Source organism: Mustela erminea, chromosome 18 (genome assembly GCF_009829155.1).
Source record: "Mustela erminea isolate mMusErm1 chromosome 18, mMusErm1.Pri, whole genome shotgun sequence".
Classification (NCBI taxonomy): domain Eukaryota; kingdom Metazoa; phylum Chordata; class Mammalia; order Carnivora; family Mustelidae; genus Mustela; species Mustela erminea.
In genome coordinates, this window is record NC_045631.1 from 25,374,013 (window position 1) to 25,396,319 (window position 22,307).

The 22,307-nt window shown below is 40.2% G+C and overlaps 1 protein-coding gene across 9 annotated transcripts in view; it reads left to right on the forward strand.

Annotated features, from left to right (window-relative positions):
- The window catches only part of ACACA (acetyl-CoA carboxylase alpha), a 285,383-nt gene that overhangs the window by 149,101 nt on the left and 113,975 nt on the right, over positions 1–22,307 (forward strand). For 7 of the 9 annotated variants that reach the window (XM_032319427.1, XM_032319429.1, XM_032319432.1 and 4 more), the window contains 8 exons: positions 561–674; positions 1,871–1,984; positions 3,010–3,099; positions 4,663–4,781; positions 15,967–15,990; positions 18,604–18,747; positions 19,537–19,633; positions 20,555–20,662. In XM_032319427.1, the coding sequence (XP_032175318.1) occupies positions 561–674; positions 1,871–1,984; positions 3,010–3,099; positions 4,663–4,781; positions 15,967–15,990; positions 18,604–18,747; positions 19,537–19,633; positions 20,555–20,662 (810 nt within the window). The remainder of the gene's footprint in view (positions 1–560; positions 675–1,870; positions 1,985–3,009; positions 3,100–4,662; positions 4,782–15,966; positions 15,991–18,603; positions 18,748–19,536; positions 19,634–20,554; positions 20,663–22,307) is intronic. The other 2 variants (XM_032319428.1, XM_032319430.1) reach the window with 1 other exon arrangement.

Below are 22,307 nucleotides of genomic sequence, written 5' to 3' on the forward strand. Positions count from 1 at the left end.
CTCATCTGTTATGTTTTACTCCGAATTCCCTGACCTCTTTAAATGGTCTCCGATGATTTTTTCTTCACATTAAAAGTACAGTGTGGATTTGTGAAGAAATTCACTAGGATTTTGAATACGAATGACTGAGAGATTTAGGTTTCTCCTTAGCAGTGGCTTCCTCTGGAATCTTCTTGACTACATTGTTTGGGATAAAAATAACAAGTTCACATTTTCTTTCTTTCTTTCTTTTTAAGATTTTATTTATTTGTCCGAGAGAGAGAGAGCGAGAGAGCGAGCACACAAGCAGGCAGAGAGACAGGCAGAGGCGGAGAGAGAAGCAAGCTCCCTGATGAGCAAGGAGCCCGATGTGGAACCCTATCCCAAGACTCTGGGATCATGACCCAAGCCTAAGGCAGTGGCTCAACTGACTGAGCCACCCACGCATCCCAACAAATTTGCATTTTCTCATTAATCTAGCTATGTTCACTTTGTTTTTGTCCTCTTTTCCTATTTCAGAGTTCTAGCCATAATTCTTTTTAATGTGGTTTTGTATATGTTTTTTTCACACTAACAATTAGGACCAGTTGTGCGGTCGGGACCCTACTCTCACCGATGAGCTGCTAAATATCCTTACAGAGCTCACTCAACTCAGTAAGACCACCAACGCCAAAGTGGCACTTCGAGCACGCCAGGTAAGGACATGTGTTGGCTATCTGGAAGGAGAAATGGTTTTCATAGATTGGGTGGTCGTAGAAATAGTGAGCTTTTACTCGGTCACCTGACAAAGATCAAACAATTTTCTACATATGTCTTCTCATTGCCCTCAGAACAAATGTTTTCATGTGATATGTTTTTTAAAGAGAAAGGAAAACATTAACATTGAGTCTCTTTGAAATAGAAGTCTTTTTCCCCCTTATAAAATTCTGTTACTGTTTCCTGCCTTTGCTAGGAGCCATGAAGTAGTAAACCAGAGTCATGTGGAGGAAAGGAAGCTAAGCTCCCCAAAGAGAGCTTAGAAGCAGGTGAAAACTTTTTAAGTGTGTAGGAAAAAATTGAGTATGGGAAGCAGAAAGATAATGCAATGAATCCGAGTTGCTAGCAATCAGAACAACCCTAGAGAAGTCCGGTTAGTTTCACCCTGTAGTTTGCATTTCCATTCCAAAAGGTTTCAGCAGGGAAGCCAAGAAGTGGCGCTCCCTTTGTGTTTCAGTGCATGGGCATTGAAAAGGAAGCGGCATTTGAAGCTGTTCAGTGACCTTCTGCTTTCTCCACAATTGTATCCATGTCACTGAGCTACTCAAAGTTATTGAACCTCTCAGTGACCTGCTGAGACTATTCAGGTCCCACCGTGTCCCTGTGTGTTTGTGACACTGCCCCCACATGCATTGGTGTTACATCCCGACACCTTCTCCTTGATACTAACCAAATACCTGGGGCTGTCAGAGCAGCTTTCGCTAGTCCTCCTATTTCGGATTTGCAGAAGCCCAGCTCTGTTGCCTCCACCTTCCCCACAGCTGCTCCCTGCCAGACCCGATTCCCAATTAACAGCTAGTCATGCAGTCCCCAGGACTAGCAGCTTTGCAATGGTAAATCACATGCACTGAGGGAACTTGATTGAAGCTGTTTTCTCTCTCTCTCCCTCTGCCCCCCCCCCCATGGGAAATTGCCCACAACGCAAATCATGGTGAGAGTCAACCGAGATGCAGTATTTGGTGGCATTGGCTTTATGTTACAGGACCTAGAAGTTGTTTTACTTGGTCTCTGTTTTATCTTTGATGCCTGCACTTACAGATTTATATTTATTGCTTTTGTATCAGAGCTGCCTAATAGGAGGCTAGAATAATCACTCCCTCAGGAACTTATCCCTCTTATTTTGCTCTCACTCTAGGTTCTTATTGCCTCCCATTTGCCGTCATATGAGCTTCGCCATAACCAAGTAGAGTCCATCTTCCTTTCAGCAATTGACATGTATGGACACCAGTTTTGCATTGAGAACTTACAGGTATACATGTAGTCCTTTTCTACCATTGTGCACTCTTGTCCCCTTTATTCCTAAGTATGATTTAATTAATCGATCTATTTTGATTTTCTGTGTAGTGAGGTTTCATGCCTTGACTTTTTAAAATGATGTATAATTACAATTTTTTTTTTTTTTCATAAAAATGCTATTGGAATTGTGGTTGAGCTTAAAAATCCAATAGTCCAGCCTTGATAGACGTGTCCTGTTGAAGTCTTTACCTCTTGTGCTTTTTATCCAGAAAGTATTCTGGGCTAGAATTAAGTGGTTGCACTGGTTGATGTCTGGTATTTGAATTCGTTGTGTAAATAGGTAGTTGTTAGTGTTCTAGGGACAAAATTACTTAAGTCATTTAAATTTCATTTTATTATAATGCTTACTATTAAGCTATATACAGAGCCACTTTTATAGAATAGTATTGGATAATTTTACTACTAATTGGAAGGATCTTGACTATCACTTTTTGACAACATCATTTTCTCAGGAATGACATTCTATTTTTCTACCTGTAAATAAGTAATACTGTTCTGTCCAGCCAAGGGAGTCTTCAGGGTTTCTGTCAGATTTCCTTCTGGGGAACCTAGAGAGGGGGAAAGGATGTTCTTGTTTATTTGGTTCAGAGCTGAAATAGAGGGTTTCAGCTGGGGTCCTAATCTGTGGTTTACCATAGTGGAGGATTGAGACAGTATTTGAGAGGTTGAGTACGAATATATGTCAAGAAGGATATTAATTATGGTCATTAATAAATGTGTTGTTAGTGTATTACTTTTAAGAATTTTACATATATTAATTCTTCTCATGCTCACAACAGACCCTTGAGGTTAGGTATCATTATTTTCCCCATTCTGTGGCCAAGGAAGCTGGAGCACAAAGAAGGTAAATTTCATACATGACACTCGTAGACAGAATTCTTGGGTTACTCTGAGTGCTTCAAAATGCTAAATATTGTACTAATTAAATATTGTTCTCTTTTGGATGTAGTGGTTTAAGCTTGTCTCTGTGCCTTCCAGAAACTCATCTTGTCTGAAACGTCTATTTTTGACGTCCTACCAAACTTCTTCTACCACAGCAACCAGGTAGTGAGGATGGCAGCTCTGGAGGTAAGATTTCATAGTAACCCGATGTGACCTTTTTTGGTTTCTAGCAGGTTTCTTCTGTCCACTTGGTATTGTATCAGTTCTTTTTTTTTGGCCTTAAGGTTGGTGTTTTAGAGTCTTTTTTCCCTCTGAAACAGACACTTGCTTTTACTCAAGTGTTTCAGCTGAACTAATCACCATTCTGGGCTCCAGTCACAGGAAAAGAGCTGCCAGCATTTTTCAATAGTCTCTACTTTCCAGATAATTTGGATTCACTCATTTCATAATAAATTAGGATTCCCTAAAAAATAATAAGTGAAAAAACATATGGCTGACCAGAGCATGTACCATTTTTGTGATTTGGGCCAAAAAAGAGAGATTTTAGTTATCGTCTGAATTTTCAGGCAGCGCTTAGGAAATATTTTGTCATGAGAAAGAAAGTATTAACACTGAATGAGCTGTGTGTGTTTAATATGCTTTACTCTTTTTTCTCATTTAACCCTACCATTACTTCATGAAGTAAAAAGAAAGTGAGACTGAATTTGAGACTTGTCCGTGTTTATGTAGATAATAAGTGGAAGGGTTTGTATTTGAATCCAGATCAGGCCAACTCAAAGCCTTTTCTGTTCCCACTACAGCACTCTACCTCATTAAGCACAAAACTTGCAGGCCCTGAATACTGCTGTAAAATTGCCAAGTCGATGTTTTTTTGAAGATGAAGAAGAGGAGTGTTTTAGATGATCTTATGTAACACGGCATCACTACAATCTGTTGCAAGCTCCTTTGGCTTACTTTTTATTTGTATTCTGTGGATAGAATGTAATGTATCCTACTCCCTAAATACCAAATTTTAAAAGTATCTAAGTGTCTTAGAGTACTTTCATATCACTTAATGAGAAGTCTCCCTATGTACCTCCCATGATAGAATCCCATGCAGCATTTCATGTGCCTGGCAAATTGGCTGTAAAGTGCACAAGGTCAGACTGATGGTTTTTGCTGTGACGGAGCCTGTTGCTGTGTTTTTTAACTCTTGAGTCAAGTTAGTATGTGTGAGATCATCATGTCATGTTATGTCGTACCGCTCTTGCCTACGGTTTGGGGGGTATGAGTAATCTAAAATAATTTAGGGGAGTGGGAAGACAAAGATACAGGATAGTCAGAGAGTTGAAGTGTACAAAAATAGTTTCTGTCTTTTGCCCTCACTCTGCAGGTGGCTCAGAACCAGTACCTCTCATTTGTCTCGCCACTTGCTTTTATCTTCTGTTGAAATAATTGTGTGCCATGAATTAATGGTTGCAGTTCTGTATGCTCGCTTTTACTAATGATCAAAACTTCTCCTGAGTTTGGGTTAGTCTGAAATGTTTATGGCCCAGCCAGAGATGTCCAGCAGAGGCGGGCTAGTTTTATTTCCGTTTGTAGTCATGGGTATAGTTTTAAGACTTGAGCTTTATTAATTGAAGCAAGTTATTTATGTTCGGAGCCTTCTTCTCATTACATTCCTCTTCTCAGGACTATCCTTTTCCTGGGTTAAGCATCTCTTAGTTTCTGTTTTCCAAGTGTATTTACTGAGGATTACTTTTTAACCAGGTTTATGTTCGAAGGGCTTATATTGCCTATGAACTTAACAGTGTACAGCATCGCCAGCTTAAGGACAACACCTGTGTGGTGGAATTTCAGTTCATGCTGCCCACATCTCATCCAAACAGGTGAGTCTGAACTGGGATGTGCATCTGAGCCAGCCAGAGATGTATCAGGGGAGTTAAGGGGAGTAATGTATGCACCAGCTCCATGTGGTTTTGGGTTTGGCTAGAAACATAGAGCAGAAAATGAACAAATTTAAATCATGAGAGAAGAGCCTCTTGGTACCCACTTTTTTTTTTTTTTAATTGTTGATCTGGAGAGATGGAGTACAGTCTAATTAAGATAAAAATTTGAGGGTTGCCTGGGTGGCTCAGTTGGTTGAGCAGCTGCCTTTGGCTCCTGTCATCATTTCAGAGTCCTGGGAACAAGCCCGCATCAGGCTCCGTGTTCAGCAGGGACTCTGCTTCTCCCTCTGCCCCTCCCTGCCACTTGTGCTCGAGTGTGTGTGTGTGTGTGTGTGTGTGTGTGCGCTCTGTCTCTCTCAAATAAATAAAACCTTTTTAAAAAAAAAAGCATAAAAATTTGAGGATTAGTTCATCGTCCGTGTTTCCTTGTATTATGTCACTGAGGAAATATAGTTCTTTTCTTTTTTCAAGTCAGAATTTACTGGCATTTTATTTGCTGGAATCTTGCCGAAAATCACTTTTTCTTTTTTCTTTTTTTTTTTTTTTTTAGCAGTTTAAGTCAAACAGTTGGAACATGAAAATATCTTGGGTGGGGGCGCCTAGGTGGCTTGGTCGGTTAAGCATCTGAGTCTTGATCTCAGTTCAGGTCTTGATCTCAAGGTCATGAATTCAGACCACGAGTTGGAGCCTACCTTTAAAAAAAAAAAAAGAACTCGGCTAGAATGCTTTTCTATAAATTTGTTATAGGTTAATTGAAACTTCAATCAGGTGTTAAAAATCACACTTCAGAAGGAAACTGAAATTTGACTGAACGGTATAATTAAGCCATGCTAATTCCATTATTTTTCCCTTCCTAAGCCCTTTAGGAAATAAAATGTACATACAGAAATTTGTTTCAGTACTTCTTTGGTTTTAAGATGAAAATACTTTATCTTGTACACTGATTTGTTTTTAAAGTATTCTGAGGCAGTGAAAACCGAGGAATTCCACCCACACATACGTTCATCCCCTCCTGTATTTTCATTCTTTTTAGTAATACCATAGGAAATATAAATACCACAGCCAATCTTAAGCAGCCCCCCTCCATTTCTTCTTTATGGCCTTTGGTTCTTCACTTCGTATTACAAAGTACTGTGTCTTCGGGGATCCTTGGTTATAGACAACAGAAATGGTTTTGTTCTGAATTGCTACTTCACCCAAAGCAATAGAAACCCTTCCTAGAGACAAAGAAGTCTGTGCTGAGACTTTTGGCCACTGGATGCCACTGTTGATCCAGCAGAGGTCAGCAGCCGAGCAGAGGCATCTTCAGAAAAAGTACTTCTCTTCTTTGTCTCAGAAGATCCTTTCACATCTCTACCTCAAAAATACCTCATGGCTGGCAGAGAAAAGCATATATCCTTGATTTAGCAAGCATATCTCGGTACATTTTTGCCTCCATGGATTTCAGAATCTCATTTTCTAGAAACGAATGGTTGTCCTTCAGCGAGCGGCGAAGTGCTCACGGCACACATGGGCTCAGCACTCGGTCTTCTTTCTTTTCCTGCATTCCTTGAATAATTGTAGGGAACTACACGCTATACTTAATGCTCTTTGTGATTCTCAGGACATTCTCCTTTTCTTCCTGCTTCCTACTACCTCTTCCCTGTGGGCAGTGATTTGTAGTCAGGCTGCACAGCTGCTTCTGATTTCCTTCCCTCCTCATTGCTCCCCTTGTCTTTCTGAATTGCTCTCCCTGTCCTACTTTTTATTTGAGGATACGTGTCCAGTTTGGTGAAGGAAAATGAGAGAAATGCCTCTTAACTGTTTGTTAAGAAATCTTATTCACCTTTCCATCTCAAGGATATGAATCTTGGTTATTCCTGATACGGCTTCAAAACTTGGATGCTTGTCCCTTCCAATGTCTGAGGTATACACATCCCTGTGGATAAAGACCAGACTTGAACAGGGCTGTGATCCCATTTTCTCTCTCCGGTCTTCCTTGGTTGTGTGTATATAAAATTATAAACTGCTAGACTGTTGTTAGTAGTAGTAGCAGTGGTACTAGTAGTATAGATATAAAGGTGAAGAGAAGGACAAGTAAAGAAGGAAAGGTAAAATAGTCTTTGTGAAAACCAGAAAAATATTGAAATTGCTTTAATGTCCTTTTAGAGCTAAGTCCTTTTGTTAGTTTGGGAATGTAAAATGTGCTATCAGATTTAATCACCGAGTGATATATTCAGTTATAGAGTATAGCTTTTTCACTGAATTATACATTTGCTACTTGAATTTAGTTTTATAAGATTTTATATTTTTCTTAACAAATGTTTTTGTTACAATTTGAAGTTATGACCTCATTCTGACACCAGCTGGTGTACTGCAGTTCAGTTCTGAAGCTAACCACCTTGAGCTAGATCAGATAACACCAGTTAAGGGCTCGATCCTTCACAAAACGATCCCTACTTGAGATGGGGCCATGAGTGGTGTTCCCAAGCCACCTGCACCTCTGAGCGACTGGCTACAAACTTGGGGGTTCCCAGGACTCCATCCAGCTTAATAATTCACTAGAACAACTTAAAAATTCTGAAAGCACTATACTTATGAGCATAGTTTTATTAGAAAGGACACAAGATCCAAACCAGCCAAATGAGGAAACATGTGGAATAAAGTCTGCGTGGGTCCTGAACACAGCTTTCCTGTTTTTTCCCTTTGGATTCAGATACTCATCCTCTATATGTTCACCAACCACAAAATTCTATTAAATTTTAGTGTCCAGAGTTTTTATCAGGGTTTCATTATAGTGGCATGATTGATCGAATCACAGATCACATTAAACTCAATCTCTAATCCCTCTCCTCTCCACAGAGGTCCAGCTGGCTCAAAGCCCCCAACCCTCTAATCACACGGTTTGTCTTTCTAGTGAGCAACCCCTGGGCTGAGTTATCTCATCTCTTAGCATAAACTCAGACGTAATCCAAGGGGCACATGAATAATGAAGATACTTCTGTTTCTTTTGAGAAATTACAGGGATTTAGAATTTCTCTCCCAGGAACCAGGGACAAAGGCCTGCCAAATTCTTTATAAAAGGCCAAAGAATTCTAGGTCTCCTCTAATTTTAAAGGTTTTGTTTATTTTTACTTTGGAGAGCGAGAGTGCACACAGCCTTGGGGGAGAGGCAGAGGGAGAGAGGATCTCAAGCTGACTCTGTGCTCAATGCAGAGCCTCATGTGGGGCTCCATCCCAAAACCCTGAGACCGTGGCCCCCCACCGAAAGCAAGAGTCAGACGCTCAACTAGCTGAGCCTCCTAGGCACCCCAGGGTCTCTTAATTTTAACTAGTTTTAAGGCAATTTCCAACTTTTTTCCCAACTGTAGTACTATCATTCTTTCCTATTATTATTTTGAACAAGCAGGCAGTGAGCATACTGGTTTTTATTCTACAGAAGTAAGTTATAGGAGATGATCTACCAGCATCTATTCCACTCCCAATCTCATAAGGCTCAAGGACACACTTATGTCCACTAACCTCTAGATTAATGATTATCAGAATTATTTAGGAAATATTTTTAAAATACTGACTGCCAAGATTCTAATTCATTTTGAACCAAACTCCAGGGGACCACTCTTTGAAAATTGTGACAAGCACCTGCAGTTAAGGATTACTACGACTAGGCCAGCACTGCTCACTAGAAATAAAGTGCAAGCCACATATGTTAAATTCTAAGTTTTTAGTTGGCCATATTTAAAAGGGTAGTGAGAAACAGATAAGGCATGCTGGGTGGCTCAGTCGGTTAAGTGTCTGCCTTCAGCTCGGGTCGTAATCTTGGAGTCCTGCATTGGGCTCCTTGCTCAGCCAAGAACCTGCTTCCCCCTCTGCCTGCTGCTCCCAGTGCTTGTGCACTCACTCTCCCTCTGTCAAATAAATAAATAAACTTAAAAACAAACCAAAAAAGAAACATAAAATTACCTTTAAAAACATTTTCTTTAACCCATCATATTCAAAATACCATTTCAGTATGTAGTAAAAAGTTATTAATGAGATATTTTTCATTCTTCCTACTCAGTCTTAGAAATTTAGAGTGTATTTTATACTTATAGCGTGTCTCAATACAGATTAGCCGTATTATAAGCACTTCTTAGCCACATAGACCGCTCAACTCTAGACCAAAAATTAATTAGGACAATCACACTGAGCCCTCTTTATTTTATGTCAATGGGAGTGCCCCTGGGATGGATTTAAAAAAAAAAAAAAGGCAACAAAAACCTCTTACGTTTCTTGTTCTTAGTAGTTACAGGAATTATCCACACCTTATACTGTAGGTATTCTACTATAGTATCTTATGCATCCTTTAAAAATTACTCAATGAGAACAGATAGCAAGCATATGAATATACATATTTTACTTATCAATGCAAAACAGAATTTTATAGTATTTTTCCCAGTTGGGGTTAACAAACCAAAAATTCTTGGGGGAGAAAACAGATCCATTCTTAAGCCAGTTTTTTTGCATTTTCTTTCCTGGTTTTCACATTCCTACTCAGACATTCGTTTGAAGTAGACTAAATTTGTCCAGCAATCCTTAGAAGCAAGTATCTTTCTAAGTGCTATCAAAGCAAGACTACAGTCTCTTGTTGTGTACAGGGTCACCTGGTGGAATTCCATTCCTGCAGTTTATATTTGACTAGTGATTTAGCTCTTGTGGTTTGGGATGAAACACGGCTCTCTGCAAACTGAAGACAGTAAGAGTATTTTTTCTGAAAAATGCCTTAGATACTGTTTGAATTGAAGACCCATGCCATTGGGACATGTTTTGATTTTTAGAGAAGCAGGCAAAACAGGCAAATTCCATTACAAATGAGTGGAGGCCCCTCTAAGAAGGGAGAAGATACCCTTTTGGGCACACGTTTGGGCAGTTAGTATGTGGACAGCGTGTTTGGTGCCTTTTTATTTTTGTTTAAATTTATCATGGGACTTTGTATTGCTTGACATTTTCAAATACCTTTAAAACTTACTGTGGGAAAAACACTTAATGTGAGATCTACCCTCTTAACAAATGTTTAAGTGTACAATATGTTACTGTTGACTTGTAGTTCAGTGTTGTACAGTAGATCTCTAGTGCTTATTCATTTTGCTTGACTGAAACTTTGGCTTGGCGCTTACTTACTGTATGTTTCAGTATAATTGGACAGTGAGCTTTTTTCTAATACTCTGCTCAATATTTAAGAAAAGAAAAAGATAACTGAACCGTTTTTTGCTAACCTCTCTGACTCTCTGCATCATCCTTCCTGCTAGGTAGGCCTCAGTCAAGGCAAGGTGTGTTATCTTCCTGATCTTCTACCCAAGACTTGTAAGTTTTTTTTCTGGGAGCTGCAGTTGCAGCTTACTTGACATCTCCAGCTCTTGTTCACCAGAAGATCCAGTTATTAGAGCTTCAGTCAGGGAAGCTCCTGGTATAGATAGATCCTTCTCTTCTTAAATTACCTTCATTTGAGAAGAAAATGTGGAGATTTTCCTGACTTAAACATAATAGAAAACCTATAAATGTATGTTGTGTGTGTGTTTGTGTTTCTTCTGATATTTAAATGCTCTTCCCAATTGCATGAGAATTTTTTGGATGGAAGGGGATTTGGGGGGTTTTGTTGTTATTGTTGTTGTTTAAAGATTTTAAGTAATCTCTGCATCCAGTGTGGGGCTTGCACTCGACCCCAAGATCAAGAGTTGCATGGTCCACAGACTGAGCCAGCCAAGAGAGCCAGCCAGTCTCTCTTGTGGTTTTTTTAAACATGCCTTGTAACCAGTTAGCAATTGTCTTTAAAATAGTGAGTTTTTTTCAATAATTTTCTTGGTGTATGAATAGTTAAGACAGCTGGTCTAAAAAAAAGACACCTGGTCTGCACTAAAAGAACAGTTTATTATTATCCAGGCTTTAAGGACTTATTTCTCTTGTCTAAGATTCCCTCAGCCCAACTCTTTGGTGAATTCAACGAGTATTTTGCATGGGTTGATCCTTGAGCTCAGACTAGATCATTCAGGGCTCCTTGTTCTCATCCTTGCTCTCCAGTGAAGCTCAGGGCTTAGTACCCTAGGGTGTGTGTGTGTGTGTGTGTATTTGTCTTTTCTTCTCCATCCCCAACCCCTAGTTGGTCACTCTCTGGTGCTGGTGATGAAAAATCTTGTTAAAAGCATCGTTCTGAACGTCTTTATTTTTGACAACTCAGAATCATTTGACGTTTAGGATTTCACTTGGCTTTGGGCACATTTAAGTAACTCAGAATAATCTCAAAACAAGTAAGTTATTTAGTCAGTCTACATATTTGGTCTTTTAAATATAGCTATATTCATACAAACACATGTAAAATATTATCCCATAAACTCTTTGGCTATGCATATTATGATAATTTGAGACTGAAATTTAAAACTCCAAATGATTTTCATAAGTAATACATATTAGTGAATATAGTTGTGTTTTTAACTTTTAATCTGTGATTCAGATAAGAAGCATCAAAATTGATGCAGGAGATAGAAGTGTACTTTGTTGTATGTTTCTGTACATGTATAATGGGTGAGGACCTATTGGTGTTTATTTCCACCTATTTCTTAGATGGAAATCCACGTTTCAGTTGAGTCAAGTTGCATTGCATCTTCTCTACTGTTTGCTCCTTGTGAACTTGGCCTTCTATGTTAAAATGTTTTAATCAAAGCCCTTTCCATTTCACATGTCTCACATCCAGAAGAGGTTGGCTGTGTTCTCCCCTGATGGCACATGATTTGTTCATGACTGAGTTTAGGCTACTTGGCACCTTCAGTGTTTAGCTGTCGGTGGGTGGCCTGTGGACTTTCTTTTTATGAAGACGGTTTTGAGGAAGTTTAGAAATCAGAAGCCTTCCATGTGACTCCTGAACATCCTGCTGCCATTCTTGAGAATTCTGATAATCTCCGACACCCAGAGATTAGGGTGTTCTTTGGGTCGTACTGAGGCACTCAAAAGTCATCCAACTTGTAGCATTTTTTAGCAGTGGGAGCACTTGGTTGTAGTTAGCAGGCCAGAATGAGCTATAAATAAATAAAGTCCTGCAGTGCTCGCTTCCTTCATTCAGGGTAGTCTGCTGATAAGATGCAAGCATCTGGCAGAAGAGAAGATTCTCAGCAGGTTTAAGTGCTTACCAAAGTGCTTTCCTGTATCCGTGGCTCAGCTTCTAGTCTCTGCTATGTTATTTTGGCACTCTAGACTTGTAAGATTGGAGAGCCAGGTTTAAAACTCTCAATATATCATTAGGGTAGCCCAAGGTCCCTTCTTGTCAAAGAAGACTAGCTGATTCCAGGGGGAAGGAAAAGCAGAATCCGGGGCACCTGTAAATCCCTGTAGTTTTGTGCTGTGGGTTTGTAGCTAATTATACAGCAGACAACAGTAATATGCTGTAGCTCTGTTGGCGTACTTATTTCAAAAAGAGCAAAACCTTCCAGCAGAGCAAAGAAGGGGCTGTGAAGGAGCTGCAAATGAATGAAGCAATGATCATTTTATTGTAAACCAAACCTCTGCAGTGGAATTGGGGTATCTGAACTGCAAGGAGGTGGTGGCAGAGATGCCAGTAGAAATGCGTGGTTCACGTGTGCTTTACAGCACTTGGACTTTCCTGCAGAAATACAGTCACACAAGGAGACCACCACTGGTCACAGCCAGCCAAATTGCTCTTTCTCCTATGGTAGTGCTGTTAGCGACTGCTAGGAGGTTATTCAGCCAACCTCTTCTGATTCTGCTTTGCTGCCTTATTTCAAAAGATTTGCCCTACACTGGCTTTCAATCACAGCTTGATGTAACCACTGCCTTTTTTGCATGCCTCCCCATCATTTTCATAGAGGGTCTTTTTTCCCCCCCAAGTTAGAAGGCGAAAGAATCGGGAGCATTTTTATATGATAAAAGATTTATGTAGGGCCAGCTAGAATCGAGCAAAATGAAATCCAGCTAGAAGGGATGGTAAAAGGCTGAGAGAACTTGTGACTGCTACAGAAGTCAGTATTCCTTAAATAAGGAGGGTTCAGCTAGCAGGCAGCAACTCTGACTTTGCATTCATATTGAAGCAGGCTCTCCAGTCATTCTGTGCAGGCAGATCAATAAAATCAGAGGTGACTTAATGCCAAGAACCTCAGAATTCAAAGGATTTCTCTTGTCCTTCTTTAAATTTAGTCTGTATTGATGTGGAGTGCTAGCCTCAGGAACAGAGATGAGAAAATACTAGGTCTAGAATCTGGTTTATGATATTGCATTGAAGCAGTGTCCTTGGAAAACATTCCCTTTGCTTTCTCAGTTACCACATCTGTAAAATGGAGCTAATCTGCTGGAAGGAAAATGATTCCAGTATTTATCAAAACACTGTGAATAAAGATTCATTATGATAAGTGCTTCTGATAGTTGAAGCAGCAAATGTCTAATAAGAAGTGAATTTATACCCCATGTGCCTGGGTGGCTCAGTGGGATAAGCCTCTGTTTTCGGCTCAGGGTCCTGCTTAGCAGAGAGCCCGCTTCTCCCTCTCTCTGCCTGCCTCTCTGCCTACTTGTGATCTCTCTCCGTGTCGAATAAATAAAATCTTAAAGAAAAAATGAATTTATACCATGTATGTACCTGAAAATGCAGTTGCCTGCCTTACCAGAGGTTGAGCAGTTTGGCTGTTTTTGCATGATGAGTATGCAGTGAAATATGGTAGATTTGATTTTATTAAAACCTCTATAAATGGAATATTAGACTCCTATACAGTCTCTACCTTGGTTCTTCATCCTTATGCAGTCCATGGATCTAGTTTTCTAGTGTCTCACAGTAGTACAGATCCCACAATGGTCACATTCTTAAACTGAGCAAAGAGCCCCTGTCTAGGGCAACAAAATATACAGATGATCATTGTGGACATGGTTAAGTATTTACCTGGTGATGGAGTTGATCCTTCTTTCCCTGCTCATATCCTGTGCAGCCCCACATGTTCTTATTCTGCCCAAGAGGATAAGCTGCATCTAAATTCACGTCTCCTGTGAATGATTTGGGGCCATTCTGTTAAACACTGAAGATGTTGGTTCTTACCCCATGCTGTGTAGATGGTGCTGGTTCCTGTAACACAGCAGCAGGGGGCTCCCTAAGAGAGCTTTGACAGTTGCTGATGAAGAAGGGCCAGCTTTTTGTTGGGGAAGATCTTTTCAGTCCAGCTTCTTCTGGGCTGAAAACTTGGCCCCCATCCTGTAAAGACTCTCGAAGGGATTATGGTGCAGCTATAGACATGGTGGCACCACTTTACTCATTTAAGAAATTGGTTATCAGTTGAGAGAGATTATATTGGTTTCCAAATTCCAGAAACCTGAATGAGTGGCACCTGAGATTGCTTTGGTTGTAGGAATCTTCTCTCTGAACTCCTGAGGTTCATGGTAGGAGGCTGTACGGGTGGCTTCTTTCTTTAGAATCCTTGTTATCTTAAAAGGAAGACTTTCCTATATTCTTGTTCATGTTTACTGTTAGTTTTCTGCTTAGCTACAACTCCCTCTGCCCTAGAACCTGTGTATACTTTTTGTTTGTTGAGGATGGCTACCGGGCATTGTGACTAAGGAGCTCTTATAAAATGAAACCCGTTCCCCTGAATGAGAGGCTCAAAGAATCCAAACAGCAAAGGTGCAGGTTTTTGCACTCAGAGGTTGCTCTTGCTGCCTTATGAATTTGCTGCGTGATACAGGTTTGATGCAGAGAGTGTTGTTACTCACAAATCACACGAGGTATACAGTTTGTGTGCAGTGATATGTCACAGCTTTTTATTTATATGACCAGCTCAGTCTATTCTGCTCCTTTCACTGCCATGGAAAGTGCATCATTTTCCTCCCTCTCTCCTCCTTCCCACATATCATCAGCACCACCCACTACGTTCTGCCCATTAAGTCCTGTGTGTGCCAGGAAACCCCAACAGTGATTAAATGCTGATAAAAGAATGTTGGAAGGTTAAGATATCAACCAATCAATGCCCTTATAGTACTCTTATAGTACTCTTTTATAGATATATCTATATCTATCTATCTATCTATATATATATAGATAGATATATATATATATGATGCCCTTATAGTACTATGGTAAATTGTGGGTGATAAGTATAACTTTGCCCTTTTCACATTGAAAATAAGGACTTTTTTTTTTTTTTAAGTTGAGGAAATGACTTATGTCAAATTAAGGAGAGGGGAGGGAAAGCCTTGGTGGCAAAGCCCAAAGAGAATGCAGGAGACTTGCTTTGCAGTTTCCATTCTTACTCTAATCTTTCTTTCATGATTTTGGTACATTCTTGGTCAGGAAACCCTAGGGCTGGCCAAATTGAGGCCTACAGTTTTTATGATTGCAACAATATTAAAAAGTCATTATCACCCTAAGATCGTTTAATTTTAAAAAAGTACAAATTACTTAATTTTAACAAAGTATATCGCTTAGTCATAGAAGTGTTTATCATTACATTCCTATAGGATTTTCAGGTTTTTTTCTAAGCTCCCAGAGTGTGGAACACACCCGTTACCAGCACCACCATCTCCTCTTACCGCCTCCCTGGTCTGTGGGAGGAGGAGCATGGATGGGTAAAGGGGCTTAGAAAAGGTAGCTGGGAATCCACATTCCAGGCTACTTTTCTTTGGAGGAGACTGTGAGTCCACCTCATAGCCTAGATAATCAATTGAGGTGGGAGGGGCTGTGAAATCAGCTTCTCTGGAGTTCTTTACTAAATTTTCAGTACAACAGGAGCAAGAAAGAAGGTTCTGTAAGAATCTTGTCAAGAATGACATTTCACGTTGAAGCTTAAGATACTATACCACATCCCTATAGCCTAAAATAATTTTTGTGAGGCTGTGTTTTATCACTATACTGCATTACTTTTTGTAATAGAGCTATTTTTAAAAATCCATGGTAAACCTGTTTCAACCCTTTCCATCAACAGTTGCTGTGGTGAGTTGGGTCAGGAGGCCTGCCTCTTTGGAGGTGCCCTGGGGGTTAAAGGGTAATGAGCACTTAATTATGTCTGCTGAATGCCAGAGTTGCCAGACTGGAGCGCCTCCTGACCAGTCTGGATCTGCTCTGACAATTCTTTTATTATGGCTTTCACTAACCGAACAGTAACTAACTGTGGTTGTTTAATTACAGAGGGAACATCCCCACGCTAAACAGGTACTGTATGTTTAGTTTCTTTTCCAATTAAAAGCACCTCTTTTGTAACTTAGAATAGTGAAATCAGGGTAAAATATCACACCATGTTTGACAAGTAATATGCTGTCTTCTGCTAGGGAGTCCTCAGCTCCCCTTTGGACATACTAAATTACTCTTTCTTTGGAAAACATGTCTTCAGCTTTTCTTCAGCTGTTCAAAAAGCAACACTTGAAAAGCCTCAGTATGAGGAAGCCCCCCCACCAGCCATCTAGCTGTAAATGATAGGGGAGTTGTCTGCCTGATGTTCAGCTTTGCTGTAAACATCTTCTTCTACTATAGTCTCTGTCTAGTTTGGGGCGTTCGGGGGAGAAGCCTTTAAGGTTACTCCTACCCTGGCAAATTGTTCACAATTTTTTTCATTTTTTAGTTTCACGAGTTTGCTTCTCCTTTTAAGAAGAATGCAAACGCAGGAATAGCTGATCTCATGTTTTATCAGTTTGTTAGCTTTATTAGTTTGTCAGCTACTTCTCTAAAGTGTTACAATGATGTGAGAGTCTAATTTTATTTCAGACTCATGAGATTAAACTTTGGAAAGTGTATTTAAGTTTTGATGTGTGTGGTCCTGTGAAGAAGTTTCCAGGCCAACATAACACATTTTGGTATTTTGAGTTCTTCCTGCTTCTGAGCCAAGCAAGGCAACACGATGCAAGTTTGAGAGGATAGCTGTGCTGATTGGAGTTGAATCTATAAAATGCCAAAGCAGTAATAAGTGGGTGGCGAGCTCTTTGTAGATGATCAATTATACATTGAAATATTTATAGGCTTATGTTTAATTTGTTCCTCTCCCTTTTAGTATTAAGTAATCGAAGCTGATTATAGCTTCTAGAGTCCAATTTGGATGGGGAGAGAAAAGGGAAGTGCTTTGGTTTGGTCTTTGTGTCTGCCCTTGGAGAGTGGGCTTGGTTCATTCCTGCCTGCGAGGGCAGCTATGTCCTGGCCCCTGAGCGAAGGAGAAGGGGAAACTGAATAGTGACTGTTTCCCCTGGGGTTCAGTTGAGTGAAAAAGACACTTAACCCCATGTTTGCCACAAATGCAGCCTCTTAGCTTATTCAGAGGGAGTTCCCTTTAAGTGCTATCTGGAACCCTTTTATTTTTCCTGTCGAATGCCAGGCAGGTAGAAAAGATACAATGCCTCACAAACTTGCTCCTTTAGTAAATATATTTGGTGATCCTAGAAAAGAGGATGGTAGCGTTTCTGAGTTCATACAACTCCGAATCCCAGTTTCTAGTGAGCACCATGTGTAAGACTTGCTTGATGTGTGTTTCACTTATTTGTTTCATTCATGGTATCAATTGTTTCCTCTCCCACTCTGCCTTTCCATTCTCTAGTACTGTCAAAAAGACGAAGTGTCTTTTTCATAGTCATCATTTGCCAAAGGAATAAAAACTTGGAGTGTTAGTCTTTATAGTCTGTGTGAGCAGCACTCCCATCCCCTGAAAAATTCCATTGCCTTTTATAATCACACTTTGAATAGAGTACAGTCTGTACCCAGATCTTAAGTCTCCATTGCTGCCTCTCTCCCACCTGCAGCATGGCAGGTGCTGCACTTCGAGGAGATTTTTGAGCAGCTCCCCAAAATTCAGGTGTCATTGCCTTGCTCTGAACTTGCTTCAGATCACTAAGGTGGTATCATGTCAGGCAAGCCTTATTTGGTCCTTCCGAACAGGCTGCCCCGACTGGGCATTTCGAAATACTTCCCAGTATGACTTAATGGTACATACTGCCAAGGTGCAGTAGACTGAAAGCTTAGTTCTCCTTGAGCATCTCCATTTAGCACCTGTTTGTCATGCTTACACATACTTTGAGACCCATGCTCTGCCCTTTTGCCTCTTGCTGGGATTTATTAAGGGCTTTCAGTTGAAGATATGTTTCCTTTGATACAGAAGTATTTAAATATAAAAAAGGAAATTTTGCTGTTTCGAGTTTTTAAAAGTCTCTTTTTCAAAAGGGGAGGAGCTCTATTCCTTATAACTGCTATCCCCATCAGCCCAGTAAAGGAAGAAGTAAATAACGTAGTAAAGCTCCTTTTCTAGACTGTGACTTGTTTCTGTATGATAAATAATGTTTTCTACAATGACTTACTAAACTATTCCAAATGACTTAGTTGTTGTTATACATGCATATATGTATCTGTGACTAATTAAGGCATTTTTCTCTAGGAATTCTAATAGATTAAGTGTTGCCTAGTTACAACCCACTTGGCTTGCTTCCTTCCTTTTTTAAGAGGGAATGTTTTAGGGAAGGGGAAGATGCAGGATGGTTTTTAACCCCTATGTCCTATTCATTCATTAGATGTATCATGGCTTCGTTGTATTAAAACTGTCACACAGTTCTTGACTATCCTTCGATTTTTATTTGGAGAAATTTTGGGATGCTAGAAATAGCATCGATAGGTGTGGGGTAAATTCAGATGAAAGGGATCATACGAATCCATCAAGACAGTCATATCCACAGTGGGTAAAAAACCAAATCTGCTCTGCAACCTGACCCTACTTCTGAGTTTTCTCCTGTTGCTCTCCCAGTCCTATTTCTGCTTTCCTTATCTAATGCACTTGATTGAATTACCATTTAGAATGTCCTTCTCCTCCAACCTCAACCACTATGGCATGACTCACGTAGCTAGTGTCAGCGATGTGCTCTTGGATAACTCATTCACTCCACCATGTCAGCGGATGGGCGGAATGGTCTCTTTTCGGACTTTCGAAGATTTTGTCAGGTAAGACACTGAGGAACTGTGTCTGTGCAAGGGGAGCCATGGGCATCTCTGTTTTGGGGACTCTGATTTCTGCCAAGTAAATAAAGGCCCCGAGAATAGCCAGGAGCCAGTTAAGGAGATACAGCCCTTGCTGTATAGGTCCTTGGAGAGGTATATGTTCTTCCATTTCTACCTCTTATTCAGACTCTACAAGCTTCTACTTGTTATATGAGCCTGGTCAGAAAAAGAGAAACAAACAAAAACCATCTTTTCCTTAGGAGCTAACAGAAGAAGCTGTCTGCTCTGTGATGAGTGAAATGTCAGGAGAAATTAAACACAACACCAGAGTGAGCCCCAGCAGAGACGATACATCTTTTGATTAAATGCATTCAGCATCTATCTCTTGATGTATACCGATGCATTACCCTAGGGGGAGGGGTAATTACATTGGTCTGTCACTGCTCTAGTCCCAGGCTCTTTCTGTTACTTTAAGACCGATGATGACAGCGGTGCTTATAGCTTACATATGAAAAAAACAAAAAAGCTGTAGATCATTCTTTTTTTCAGAGAAAAAATACATATGGTTTATTAAAGTTTAAACAATCCATCCTCCTAATTTCTGCCACTTGGTGAAATTTTGCATGTCACCTCGAGCCACTGGTGATTCTGTTCGGTTGACTATTGAGCCTGAGTGGGATAGATTCTTCTTGTGGACTGGGCTGGCAGTGGCAGTGGCAGCATTCGTTTCCTGCCACTTAGGTTTTCTGCCATTTGGGTTTTCATGGTGGGTCTTTCCCTGGTATTTTTCAGGATCTTTGATGAAGTGATGGGCTGCTTCTGTGATTCTCCACCCCAAAGTCCCACGTTCCCTGAGGCAGGTCACACGTCTCTGTACGATGAAGACAAGGTATAGTGTGCCCTTTGGGAAACTGCTCTGTTACTTTAGACACAGGACTTGTAGTATATGCTATCTTTCTGGCTTTGGAACATTACAGGGAAGAATTCATCTTTTCACCCTGCTTTGTATTATTTAATTTTATATGCCTCATCAAAGTATTTTGGGGAGCAAATGGAATATAAATTCTAACTTAAAAAAAAAAACAAAACTGTGTTAATCTTGGAATCCATAGTGAGAATAGCAAATGGGCTCAGCTAGACCCATTGCAGCTGCCTCTGAGTTTCTGAATGTTGTTTTGAAGTCTTGAGCTGTGGTTGCTGTAATTCTTAGCCATGGCTTTTATGCTCGCAGAATGCTGCTCTCGTAGTATTCCGGGAATTGTAGACGTTAGATAGCAGGAAAAAAGGAGGCATTTTGTTTAAAACTTTGTCACCCTTGTATTAAATCCCTTTTCATTTCTCAGTGAACAGATGGTTTTGTTTTTTCTCTATGAGGTTATTTCCCCATGGTTTGATACTTCCACGATTTGATACATGTTAGGAAATATCGTATGTGGGAATATGTTCAGATGGCTTCTTTCACTCATATTGCTTTACATTCTGTGAAGAAACGTGGCAAATAGTTTCATTCCCATTTTATTGGTGAAAAAGTTGAGTGGCCTTCAAGTTCATGTCAAGTCAAGATTTGAGGCCACCTCTAATTAATGCCTTTACTGCATTATCTTTGAAAAGCTAGGTGGTTTACTTAATTTACTCTCTGTTGTGGATGGTGGGCAATGGTTTCAATTTGCTTATTCATACTAGTGGGCAAACCAGAATGTCCCATGGGGTATATTTCTTTTTCAGGTGTTCTACCAAGTGCTGTAGCTTCTCTCTGCCTCTGTATTAGCCGGCCTCCTAAATTTCTTTGTCTGGTTTTTCTTGAGTTAAGGTCCCTAGGGATGAACCAATTCACATTCTGAATGTGGCTATCAAGACTGACTGTGATATTGAGGATGATGGACTGGCAGCTATGTTCAGAGAGTTTACCCAACAAAACGTAAGTCCTTGGTTGGGAGGAAATGGATGGTGGCCGCTTTCTTGCTGGTGTATCCTATCTACCCTTTAATCAGTCACTACTTACAATGCCTGTCACTGTTAATTGCTATGTCTTTTACATAGTTCTGCCTATAGAGGTAAAATTCCAAAGTGATTTAATAGTACATAATGAATGTCTTATGTCAAGAAATATAGACCTCAAGTGTTCAGAATGTTTTAAAGAAAGTAAGTTGTGTTCCTAAATCTTTCCCAGAGTTCTGTCTTGAAGTTCCATTCACCTGCTGAATATTTATTTACCTTTGGTGACTTTACTCCACATGTCTAGGCCCAAACTCTCCTGAGTTTCCTTCTGTGTCCTTCCCTCCCCTTCCTTGAAAATATCGTTACACTTCTATCCTCCTTTTGATTTTGTGTCCCTGGGATATCTTGTGTTGACATCAAACATCCTAGTTTAAACCGAAATTTCCATCTTTTTCCTTCGCCTCTATATGACTCCCCCAGCCCCCCTCATTCTCCCCCACATTCCCCCCAAAAACAAAACAAACCCAAATAACCAACCTTTTACTCCTGGTCATTCAGAAATCATTGACTTCTTCCTTTCCTTGCTGTTCCATTGATCTACCCCCTCTACCCACAATCTATGCTTGTTTATTTCTATCTTGGTTAGTCACCAGGTCCGTGAGGGTTTTCTTTGCCATGTCTATTACCCTTTCTCAATTTCTTAATTCTGGACCACCATCATTCCAGTATAAACTCTTGCCTCACATCCGAGGTACAGCAACAGGTTTACTTGCGATCCACATGTATTCTCGTTCTCCTCCCAGTTTCCATTCTGCTCAGCTCCACAAAATTAGACATCCAGAACGCCCCTTACCAAGTTATTCTCCCACTCAGCAATGGTTCTCTCACCCTCGAGATACCTGACGTGACAAGCCTTAAATTCTAGTTTTTGTTATATCATCTACCAGCAGGTGATCAGGGGGCCTTAATCGACTTGAGCTTGAGCTTTCCCCCGTGTACAATAGAGTAATTCCTGACTAATCCAGCCCCATGGGATTGTGATAAGGTGCAAATGAAAAGCATTTACGTAGAAGTTCTTTATAAATTAAAAGTGTTATGACTGCTAATAAGTGTATGCTGACCAGTTAGAAAAGCAAAGAAGAAAAATACATTTGAGTGAGGACTACTCAAAGAAGTCCTCATGAAAGATAAAATTTGAGACAGCTCTTAAAACAAGCAGGAGGAGAGGAAGGAAGGAGGGGAGGCTTTGTGATACCAGCTCTAGGGGGCACAGATCTGGGTGCTTTAGTAAATAATACATTCTTGGCCCTGAAGTTGCTTATAGTCTAGTTGGAGGGAATGGTTAGGCATGCTCAAATAATAACCTGCAGTTCTAGATCCTTGTGACATGATAGATGCCAAACCACCCCTCTTCTTGACAAGCTGCCCTTCATGACAAGAAAAACCGATGTGTTTTCTCTGAATGGAAAACTCCTAGCTCGTCATGCTTTTTATAAAGAAAGAAGTCAGGAGATGTTTTTTAAAATTTGATTTCTCCGTGTAAACAGTTAGTGCCATAGGCATTCTAATGGTATCATTAGAATGGTACCATTCTAATGGTAGGTACTTAGGAAGAGATGGTCACT